General features: G+C 35.7%; 1 protein-coding gene across 1 annotated transcript in view; it reads left to right on the top strand.

The window, feature by feature from the left end:
- The window catches only part of pacrg (PARK2 co-regulated), a 106,756-nt gene extending 95,014 nt beyond the window's left edge, over positions 1-11,742 (top strand). Inside the window, exon 5 of the mRNA XM_088602996.1 lies at positions 11,342-11,742. Coding sequence (XP_088459122.1) covers positions 11,342-11,502 — 161 coding nt within the window. The 3' untranslated portion in view covers positions 11,503-11,742. The remainder of the gene's footprint in view (positions 1-11,341) is intronic.
- Positions 11,743-12,143: the final 401 nt, after the last annotated feature.

The raw sequence follows: 12,143 nt of genomic DNA on the forward strand, positions 1-12,143 counted from the left end.
GGCTTCAGTGTGTTTTATTGTTTCTCAAATTATTTGAAACGTTTTGTGTAAAATTGTTTAAAGTTGTGAGGAGGTATGAAAAGCATTCATGGAGGGCATTTTTACAACTTTCAAGCTTAAAAATGAATTATGTAGTTCTTCCATGCTTCCCTTCTTATTTGACTCTTCTCTTATCCTTCTCTGCCATGCCGTGTGCTATTTAAGGGTTTCGTTTCATTGTTTCCTTGCACCGTGTTCTTCGGTTCTCTCTTCTGTGCTGTATCTCTCCTTTGTCTCTCTTCTCTTTTCTTGTGTCCGGCTGTTGAAATGCTTAATTAATCCTTCTTGATTTCTCTTCTTTTTGGCACTGCCACCAGCAAGAGCACTGCTTGCAAGATTAGTCTATATGGGCATAGTGGACACATCTTTTACTGCTGCTGTTTGGCTGCATATTACACTGTAGAGCTTGTACTAATTTTAAAAATGGATTATGAATGAATAGGCCTTGTTAAATCTCAGCGAAGAGCTTTCGAAATCCAGTTTTCATCTTAATGGAATGCAAATTATTTCTACCGTACATGACTAGTAAAATGAAACATCTCTTGCTGATTGAAAAAAACAAGCAGGTCTGCTAATTAATTTGATGCATGTTCACAATCATATTGAAAAATCAGAACCAAGACAGCTTTGGATAAACAAGCGAATCACTGTGCTTTTGAGCAGCATTTAGGTGCAAGGCTAAAACAAACCACATTTTCCATCCAGGTCTTTATAGATTATTATTTTGTGTGTACAAGATTTGCTATCATATGGTAAGTAGGTGGAAAGCCATTAATAACTATCGACAGTGTTATGAATTGTGCAATTATTTTTTAATAATCTTTCTGGGATTATGCATTCTTTAATTACAATATGCTGTTATACATGGTTGTTATTTTTGGATTTCTCTGATTGCAAAAATGAACTGTTCTACTTACTCTATCTCTTGTATACAAATATCTTCACATCTCTAAATAGATTACCACTCATAATTTGAAAAAAAAAACATGTGCAAAGTTTTAATATGCAATTTTAAACAAAACTTAAGCAGGCCATAACCGTGCCATCTATAGAATGCTATTCTATAAAACACATTTTAGCATCATCCAACGAATGTAGCAGTCAATATTTTGCTTACTATGTATTTTTAAAAATCATTTGGGACTTCCATAATATGCATTCCTATACAGCTCATTGCAGCACAATCATGTAAGTAAATACAATGTTTCAGGATCAACAGTAAAACATGAATCAATAAGGTAAAAAAGGAAGGTACAGGGAAGTTATTTTAAAACCAAGAACAGGAGGCGATTTTTATGAAGGGGATTCTGGGAATCTAGAACAACCTATCCAACTACATAGTTGAATATAGTAAATTCAACTATATACAGTACCTTTGTGTGGTTACCTTTCATAAGTTTTACAATATGAATTTTGTACAATACAATAAGTTAGACTTTATTTTTCCTTCTTTGTTGTAGTGTATTTTTTCTTCTTAAATGCAATGTATTCTCACAATGCAATTTATATAAGCATTACTAGACAAAAAAAGAGAATTATCCCAGGGAGGACTTGATTTCTGTTAAAGGCTACTTAACTAAAATGATAAATAGCAAGATTCCCCACACTCTCTTTTAAAAGGTATGGAAACAAGGCCTAGTTGAGTTCCATTACCTTTTCCTCACTGACAGACCCCACCCATCCCATTCCAAACACTTAATGCTGTCAACAACAGTTTTGTCCAACACTCTCATTAGCCCACACCCACTCCTTTTCGTGCAGACAGACAGCTGCGGTAGAGTCGAAGGTTTTAACTTGAAACTGTGTTCCACATGCCCCTTCCCCCAGCAACCCCATCAGCCGATCTCTAACCCACCCCACCCCCCCACCCCATAGACAATGTGAGCTCTGCATGCCTGATCTCATACTGAGAGCTCCACTCCGAGCAAACAAAGGGCATCTGTCCCCCTCCTGGAATCTTGTTTCCCAGCAAACCCTCCCCCACCACAACCCCCTCCACCAAGCTTTGTCAGCCTCTTAAATACCCACAACCCGACCTCCAGACATTCTTCTACTGGAAATAAAATTAAGTGCTTTTTTGTTAGTTTCTTCATTTTTGTTTTTTATCAGACGTCTACTGCAGAGTGTGTATAAAATGCCATTGTAAACTTTTTGTTACCATGGAAGGCAGTGGTCCCCCACAATTAAAGAGTAGCCTTGGGGATGCTGTTGTAATTAGCAAAACCCAGGCACTTTTATTCAGACCTGACAGAACTGATGATATCCTGCCAGCCTTGGTACACTAAGAAGCTCACTAAGAGTGCTGTGAGTTAATTGATATAGTTCCTTACAGTTACTAGCATTTTTATTATTTTTTTTAATCTAGTGCAACAAATGGAGGCTTTATATGGAAATTTACAATAGGTGGGTTATTCTTATTCTTCAAGACTGCATAGGAAAACAATTAGCATTACCCCTAGAGAAATAGATTGTAACAGGCTTGGAAATGGACAGTGGTTCTGAGCTTACTATATTAAAACACATTTTGTCTCAATTTAAGCAGTGGAAGTTATATGTGTACATGATTATTTTTATAAGGTTCATGAATTTCTCTGCATATCTATTACATTTTTTTAAATGTTAATGACACAAGAAAGCTTCTAGCCTGTATAAAGAATTCCACATTGCAAAATGGTTGAGCTTGTGCCTTTGGTTCTCAAATAACATAATGCAGTTTGTGTTGCTTTTAATTGCAGAGCTTCTACAGTATGTGCAAGACTGTGAAAAATTAAAATTACCCATTGAAGCAGATGTCTTTTTACTGTTAGCACTAATGTTCCACAGTTAAGATGTATGGTCTTCATATAATTTAAGTTTAGCAAACGAAGCAAAATTAAAGTTAATTAAAGCATTGCCCAAAAGACATATTTTCAGAATTATTTTTTCTATACCTTTTATCACTTGTCCGCCAATCCTTAAACAAATTAGTGATGCTCTATAGGTTTTCTTTCTGTGATTATGTATAATTTAGGTTATCATCTCATCACATTTATAGATGTGATTTGAATTAACTGTACAACATTTTGCCAGAATTTACCATATCTAGTGGTAAAAAAACTTTTTTTTAAAACTATTACAATTCTACACATGGATTGAGGTAATTTCTGCTCATATGGACCTTGTGAGTTTATATCTTTTCAGAAAAGTATTTTCTTCTTTTGTGAAGTAAGAAAATTCTTAATTAGAAAAGCAGGTAAATTCATAGCTTCATTCAACAATGTTGAAAAAAAAATAATCCTCCTACCTGAAACACTTTTTTGCCCTAAAGATCTGTAATACTTTAGGTGTTAATATATTTATTATTAAATATTTAACTTACCCTGAGAAACATCTATAATTAACCTGTGATTCTGTCCACTATACATCCCTTGTTGAGTATGTATTATATGCATGTTGCCCATGTTTGCACACAGCTGGTTGCATATCTTTAAATGTCAGTTTCTTATTTTTATTTCTTATTTCAAGTTTCTTATTTTCTCTCATGTATCTAGTGACTACCCACCAAAACATTCTTGTTTGTATGAGCAAAGAGGTTATTGGAATAAAGAGCTATGCTGTTACTGATCAAATAAACAAACGGAAATGAATAGAAAGACAGTCCCGGTTGGGGCAGCATCTGACTGGATGCCAGTGGCCTGTCTTTTTGTGTATCCTAGTGCAGTCACAGCTGTGGTGTCCATCTTTCTGCTGAGTTGAGGAATGAGAAGGGGGGGGGTTAGGAATTTAAGAGGGACTTCTCTCACACCACCCTGCCAAAACGCTTCATGCTGGGTACTTATTTATTTCACTTTACCCTTTATGAGAGTATCATAGTCCTGGAGCACAGTACACGGTGTTTTTAATTAGAGGCCTGCAGAGGTTCTTGGAGATAGGCTCCTAGCTCATTCTGTCTCCCCACTTTCAACATACTGTTAACGGAAACAGATCTTCATGTGATGTCTTTGGTCTTCAGGTTTTTAGGTACTAAATTCCAGCTTTTTTTCACTCTGCTCACACCTCTTCTTCGGAAGCAAACTTTTCTCCCTGCTGTGGTTCAAGGTTCTTTTCACTTAAATTATTTTTTAAGAATTAAATTTATTTTTAATGAATTACTCTTCACTTAGTTCTTTGTAAAGCAGCAACATTTTCTGGAGATTCAAACAAATTTATTGTTTGATTATGTTTGTGAACAGTAATGAATCAATGAAAATCTATAGTCAGGTTGTCAAGATAATTACATTTGTCTGGTTTATTAATGCTACAAATGTGGTCTGAGAGACTGTTGGCACAGTTGAGAAGAATTGAGGAATAGAGTGGGCCAACATGCAATCAACAGCACTAGAGTTCCATTTCCTTCCTCACCACCTTTAAGGTGTTGAGCATTGTGCAATGTAAGCATCCCGAACAATCCTTCTGGGTTATGGTCATACTGGACCCATTTCAAACATGAACTGTTTGTACATATCTATCTGTAAAGAAACCAGGTTCACTCAGACAAAGGATAAGAAATGTCTCTTCCTTTGATCCACTCTTTTTTAGGACAGGAGTTTGTTTCTGTTCAAAACCACATTTCCAAGGCTACCCAGTACATTTGGACTTAGTTGAGATGTATCATGGTATCTAGAAAGATGACAGGTAGAACTTGTCCTATTTATTCCTTCAGTTTTTAAATAAAGTGTTTGTATATTATAGTTATAAATACAAATGATATAGATAATTCAGATATCCACAATTACATCAGATTTTTGTCTTTAGAGAGTAATGAAACAGAGTTTCTGTTCATTTTGTATCATTGATGCATTTAATCCCTAAAAGACCCATGGGCAAAATGCTTACTTCCAAATCAGTGTTTGCAACTTGTTGTTCACATTATCATTTGATTGTTTGACTCGCCAAGCAAAAAGCAAAGACCACCTGTTCTGGTTAATCCTGTATGCTTTGTTGCCTAAGTGGCCTTTGTTGTTCACACTTTATACCAAACATATTGAGTCAAAACAAGCAAGGATCAAACCCTCCAAGAATGCCAATGTAAGCACAAGCCACAGATTATGCCACAGGAGGCTGAGCATGATGCCCAGATAGCTCTAACTGTGTCTAATACCATGCGCTTTGTTTTAGTATGTCTAAAGTGGAAATTGCATGCCAGCTTTGAATCAGAGATTTTTGTATTCCGCAGCTGTGTTGTCTTCAGCCCTTCCCCCAGACCAGTCGACTTTTTGGTAGTGAGGGCATCTTTGGATTATGTGAAGATCAGAAGAAGTTTTAGACTGACACAGCAAGCTTTCCAGCAGGTGGTAGTCTAAAGAGAAGAAGTAGTGCTAATGCATCTGAGGAAAGTCAACAGAAAGTTTAGCACAGCTGGTTAGAACAACAGAAACTTAAGAAAAAAACACAAGTGCACGTTTATTACAAGTCTGATTTGCTGTTCTTTTTTTACAAAAGGATAATTGATGTTGTTGAACTTTTTTACATACAAAGTTTTACTTTTTACCGTTAATTGTCAAAACAGTGTATAACAAAGCAGTGATTTTCAAATGTAGTACATTAATTCTTTTATTATAGAGATGTTCAGGATTCTGTAAATCCTTTTTAGTGCATTTAAAAAAAATACTAAAAATTCACAGCATGTCACGCAGAGTCAAACTAATCAAGTAGCTCACTTTATCTCAGAAGACATCCTATTTCTTCCATATCACATTTTTCTTCTTTGACCTGTTCCCAGGAGTATGTCTGCTTCTCTTCCAAACTCCCCATAAAACAGCTTTGGTCCCAGTGGATTGATTTGACTCTTCAGTGTGTCTGTTTCTGATGTTTCCCATCCCCCAGAATCCTAAATCCACCCTTGTCACTTTTATGTGAACTGTGAAATGTTTAGACAAATGTATGTCTCCTCTCTCCTCGCTGTTATTTCCCATAATTTAAAGACAGATGGAGCACAGCTGCCAGTTGACAGGGACATAGTCTGAGGACCCAGGTGAAGAAACAAATGTAGCTCTGACCTCTTCTTAAGCCAGTGGCCTGGCAGTACTCATTTATGTGCAGAACAATGCTTGGATTCACCAAAAGTTTACTATGTTGACATTATGTCAATTTCCCATCGGGATCAATAACATCTTATCTATCTATAACGTTTGCTTAAAAAATAATGCTATTTTTTTAAATTATATTCACGATTTAGATGAATATCTGAGGTGAATGTTATTATGGTGCATTCCTGGAAAGGTTTTTGAGTGTTTCATTTAGGACGTGTAGGTTTACCTGTGGCTTGTTTCTAAGCAGTTGTTTGCCAGGCTGGAGCTTCAATAATAAAGCTATTTTGGAGATAAAGATCCTGTATATTTAGATCAACACATTTTGTGTTTTTTATCACTGCATTTTAAAATTATAATTGTTTTTGCAGGAGGGAAGGCATTTAAATGCATGAATTAGGCAGCTAGATTATTACTGTATAAAAACATGACAGATTACAAACTTAAGCAGGCACACACAGATGCTCTGTAAATGACATCTTCCTTTTTATGTGATTCAGGTGCATGTTTATTGCAGTGTTGCTCTTTATTTCCATTCAGTTTTATGTTTTTAATTCAGTTGTGCATCCTATTTAAGATTTAAATAACATTTGTTTTAAACAGGACCCAGCATGATCCCTTCTGGAAAATGTAAAAATTGAGAGTTTTGTTTGCTACACTGTACGAATGTGGGAATCTAGGGGAACTACAGTACACTGGGGCTTTAGACACTCGCTGCCATCTTCACAGTCACTCTGAGCTGACTGCCACACAGAGACTGCTGTATATCTGTGGTGGGGTGAACTGTAGCTGATTGTTCGCAGATTTACTCAGGAGCCAGCCTGCAAAATGAGTGTGTTTCATTGCCATATGAGAAACACACATTGTGGTTTCTCTATTTAAAAGCAGGTGTCCATTCACAGGAATTAAAGCCACCTGTTCATCTCTTGCTTGAGAGGTCAGTCAAGCCTAAACCACAAGAGACATTTAGTGTGCCTTGCAAATCTTTATTTAGACCCTAGCACAGATTTCACATTTTGTTGCTTTAAACTTTGCAGACATTCTACTGAATTAGCAATTAATAATTTATTACACAGCCTACTCCACACATTCAAGGCAAAAAACAAAAAGAAAAAAGTTTATATTAAAAACATGGATAAGTCATTATTTAATAAATATTCAAACTATTTGCTGCGGCAAAACCAAATTAATTTATGTGCAAAAATTTACCTTAACGAGTCGCTCAATTAATAGAGTAGCCTATGTCGATGTATTGGTTCTCATTATTTTAGAATAAAAACGCCTGTCTCTGTGGGGTTCGGTGCTTAGGAAGTAAATCTCAAGCATAGACTCAACCATGAAGACTAAAGAACTCACAAAACAAGTCAGGGATAAAGTCAACAAAAAGCACAGATCAGAAGAAGGGTACAGAATAATATTCATCAGAGCACAATTTATTCAATATCACGAAATGGAAGATGCATTTCACCTCATAGACACTAGATCAAGCCTTCAAAGTGAGCAGCCAGGCAAGAAGGACTCTGGTGAGGAATTCTATTATGATCCAACAACAACTTTGGAAGAGCTACAGAGTTCCATGACTGAAATCGAAGAAAATATGCAGGAATCAAAGCTGGCCTGTATAGCAGAGAGGTGGAAAGAAAGCAATTAGTGAAAAAAATCTCATATCCTGTAGGAAGTTTGCAACAAAGCATTTAAGAGTTACTGCAAATTTTGATTTATGGTCAGATGACACAATCTGAACATTTTGATCTCAATACAAAATGTTACATCTAGTGCAGACAAGACATCACTGCAGTCACTCAGTCAACACTATCCCTACTTTTAAGCATAGTGGACACAGTATTATGTTATGAGGTTGCTCCTCGTAAGCAGTAACAGAGATGTTTGCCAAGACTTAGGGAAAATTGATAGAGAAAAGTATAGGTACATCTTAGAAGAAAACCCGCTGCTTTCTGATAAAGACTTAAAACTGGGACAAAAAATCGCTTTTCAGTATGACCAAAAACACAAGAAGAACAAAGCTAAAGGTATACTGTGGCTAAAGAACAAGAAAGTAAATGTCCTTGAGTTGCTTGAAGTCCTGAATTGTATCCCATTGAGAATATGTGGAGATTCTTGAAAACTCTATCCAAAGGTGGAGCATATTCAGAGAAGTTAAGAAAATCAGCCGGGATAAATGGGCAAAAAGTGCATCAAGACTGTTTGCATATTTGTGAGATATTTACCCAAAAATGTTTGTGGCTATCATTGCTGCCTAAGTGCTTGCAACATATGCTGTATTTAGGTCACAGGTCTGAATACTTATACCATCAACATATTTTAGTTTTTTCTCTTTAGTTTTTGCTGACATTTCCATCCTTCCATTTTGTAACCATTTTGTCCAGTTCAGGATCACAAGTGAGCAGGTGTCTATTCCAGCAAGTAATGGGGCAAGGCAGGGTACACCCTGGATGGGATGCCAGTCCATTTCTGGGCACACAGAGACACAGACACATATTCTCACACAAGGGCCAATTTTCTTACCAAAGTCAATTAACTTACCAGTATGTGTTTGGATAGTGGGAGGAAACGAAAGTCCTTGGAAGAAACCCAGGAAACATGGGGAGAACATACAAACTCCACACAGATAGCACCCAAAGTCTGGAATTGAGCCCAGGGCACCAACACTGCCCGGCAAAATTGCTAGTCTTCAGTTAGTGCATTCATGTTTTGAATACATTTTAATTTAATTTACAGGTTTAAACAATATGTATGCATCATTTTGTAATTTCACAAGACAGGACTAAAAAGGAAAGCATTGTATATACATGAAGTATGTATAGTGTACATAAATAATTAGAAAGGTAGTGTGATTTGTTAATGATGAAAGCTAACCTTCAAGGGAAACAAAACTAAGGGAAGTTTTTTATACTTAGTTTAGGCAGATTAGTATGCTTTTCATTTACCTGTATTGATTTCTTATTGTAAAAAATCTGTCTAGTGAAAATAACAATTTTTCAATTATTCTATTTGAAAAATAATTAAAGTTATATGTAGTCAACCAATCCAATTTAAAATTTTATTCGATGCCAATGGCATTTGAATCCAAAAGCTTACCAATGTACTATTTATCGTGTTCTCTGTAATACACAGAAGCAAATGTAGTGTATCAATAAACTAGAAATAATTTATATTATATATAAAGAAAATCAATTTTGGTGAAACTAGGAAGATTTTACATTTTCTTAAATGAACAAAATGATACAACAAAACTATCCTGTTAATTGCCAGTCTGTAAGATTTTATAAGTAAAGAAAAAATAAGAAGAGACATCTTGAAAACAAGTGTAATTGTATTTTATTAAAGCAGGAATCTGTAATATACAGTTCACATGAGGAGAGACAGAATGTGTCTACATCAGTGTTATTTTTGTTTTACAAATAGTTTTAGGGGACACATATTGCCATTTCAAGAGAGGTATTGAGCATTGAGGCCTGTGATTCACTGATAAAATTACCCATTACTTCACCTCACACTTTTGAACAGTCTTAGTATAATTTGTGCTGGAATAGTTCCAATGACAGATGACAATCAAAGCAGCAATATTGATTCACTACAATCAAGAATCATACAGAACAACACAATTGGAAACCATGTCTGAAAAAAAGCGAAAACAACTTATGGGAACAGTGTCTTTGAAGGAGAAAAATTAAATGAAATTCAATATATGTGTACTATGCTTTAAACCGGTTTCTATTTTTTTAAAGAGTTTCAACCAGTAAAAAAAATGCAGTTCAGTCAGCAGCCTTGACTGATCATACTGAACCAAGTGTGAAAAGGTGTCAGAGAATACCAGGCAGCTTCTTCAGCTAATACAGTACATTTACTCACAGTAATGGTCTCATGTGAAGTGCGTATTGCTTTAGTTTTATCTACCACAAGGTCATGGTGTTAGTATTTGCATGTCCTGAATCATAAATCATCTGTCTGCTACCACTTTTCCCTGTGAGGAGAAGACTCCCGAGTATAAAGACTACCACATCTAATAGACACAACTAAGGAACTTTGTACAAAAGTGATCCTATTTTGTTCTTAGTCCTTCTTTAGTTCTTAGTGCTCCTTTAGATTTGCTATGGAAGGCAGGGACTCTATGGTTGTCTTCAATGACACGATCCATGTGGCAGTATAATAAGTTTTGATTTATAATAATTAATATTTTATTAAAATTATCATAGCAATTAAGCATTTGTTGATGGTGGGGGGTGGGGTGGGATATTAACAGATTTCAGATGCTCAACACAGTTTACGAAATGAAAAGGACAGAGAATTTGAATGTTAAGTGGGCTAAACTCAACAGAAATCTAAAATCTATTTGAAAAATTGGCCACACTTGATTTATTCAGCTTATGACACTTCACTTGCAGAAGTGTACACATTAGTAGGTTGCCTGGGCAATAAGTGTCCCTTTCCTCTGTGTTGTCTGGGGAGTGTGGTGTGATATGCTGGCAGATTGGACAGTGATGTAACTTATACTGTGTAGTACAAGACAATTCAGGGAATGCCACAAACGTAAGAGACATGAATCACTTTACTGGGGTGACACCACGTCTTGGTCCTGTTACTGATTTGATAGAGTTTGATTGATTTGATTCCATCTGACCGCCCTGTTGTGTATTCTTCCAACTCTAGGATGTACACTCTTAAAGTAATAATTTGTTGCATTTATATGGCATTTTTATTCCCAAAGAATGCTATAGTACTTTACATACAGAAAGGTATCCACATCTCTCTCCACTGAAGTGCAGCAGCTCCATTGCATATCATAGTAGGTACAGCGCAGTGTGCAGTTTAGAATAGATTTGAGAAATGAACAGTGAAATAGAGGGGAATGTGTTGGGTATAACTAAGGCTTTAAAGCTTTGTTTCTTAGAAGAAATGAATTAAGAAACTGATCTTTAACAATTTTCACAGTTATTTCAATTTTTAATGAATCAGTTGATATATAAAATAAAAGAGATTTTACACATCATACATGTAACGTATTGTTGCTATTTGACAAAGTGCACTTAATCAGCTGAGATAGTTGTTGGGCAGTCATTTGTGGGTGATGTGCATTTTTGTACCTTCGTTTGTCTGAGGAAAGTGTTTTGTTGAAACATTACAAATTTTTCCTGAATAATATTTTCTTTATACACAAGTTCACCTTTTTATTGTTCCTTCTTTCTTTCACACTCAGCCTCATTCCCTGTCCTATTGTTTTCATCCTTGTTTAGTAAATTCTGGAGATGGGATTGACTACAGCCAACAGAAGAGAGAAAACATCGGGGATCTGATCCAGGAGACGCTGGAGGTGTTTGAGCGCTATGGGGGCGAAGACGCCTTCATCAATATCAAATACATGGTCCCCACATACGAGTCCTGCATGCTGAACTGAGAGGAGGTCAGCACACACTCCCAGACCTCAGCCTCAGACCCTCACACAGCACCACATGCTTTCATTAGACTGAAACTTCTCTTTGTAAATGATTAAATTCCTAACAGCATTCTTTATTTCTGTTGTTTGAAATACCTGTTCGTATTTCCCAATCCTGTTAAACACCTTTGGAAAGCACATTTTTTTTCTTTTGAAAAAAAGATTAATTATCCTTCATTAAAGCAACATTTTTTTCAATCATTTTCCTATAATTTTTCCAGATTTTTTTCTCCTGATAGGTGGAGTGCTGGGTTATTGGAGAAAAACTAGTATTTCTCATGTTGTAAGCCACTTCAGGGATAGCATTAGGATACAACTAACTAGGTTTCATTCCGGTGTAAAGATGAAAATAATTTTTAACAGATGTTAAAATGAAGAAAGGGGTTGTGTGTTTTAATTATGAAACATTTTACTTAAAGGAGGGCTTTAAATCTGAATTTCATAAGTATGTCGTTTTAGGCAGTATACAGTAAATAATTTTAGTGCACTAAATGTTTGCAAGTTTCTTTATTTGAAATAATGTCCTTTATATAATTAAGGACTTATAAAAACATTAAGCTGTTGTCCTTAGAAAACAGTGTTGTTGTGATATACTTAGTTCT

The sequence above is a fragment of the Lepisosteus platostomus genome, chromosome 13 (genome assembly GCF_059453375.1).
Source record: "Lepisosteus platostomus isolate fLepPlt1 chromosome 13, fLepPlt1.hap1, whole genome shotgun sequence".
NCBI classification, from domain to species: Eukaryota; Metazoa; Chordata; class Actinopteri; order Semionotiformes; family Lepisosteidae; genus Lepisosteus; species Lepisosteus platostomus.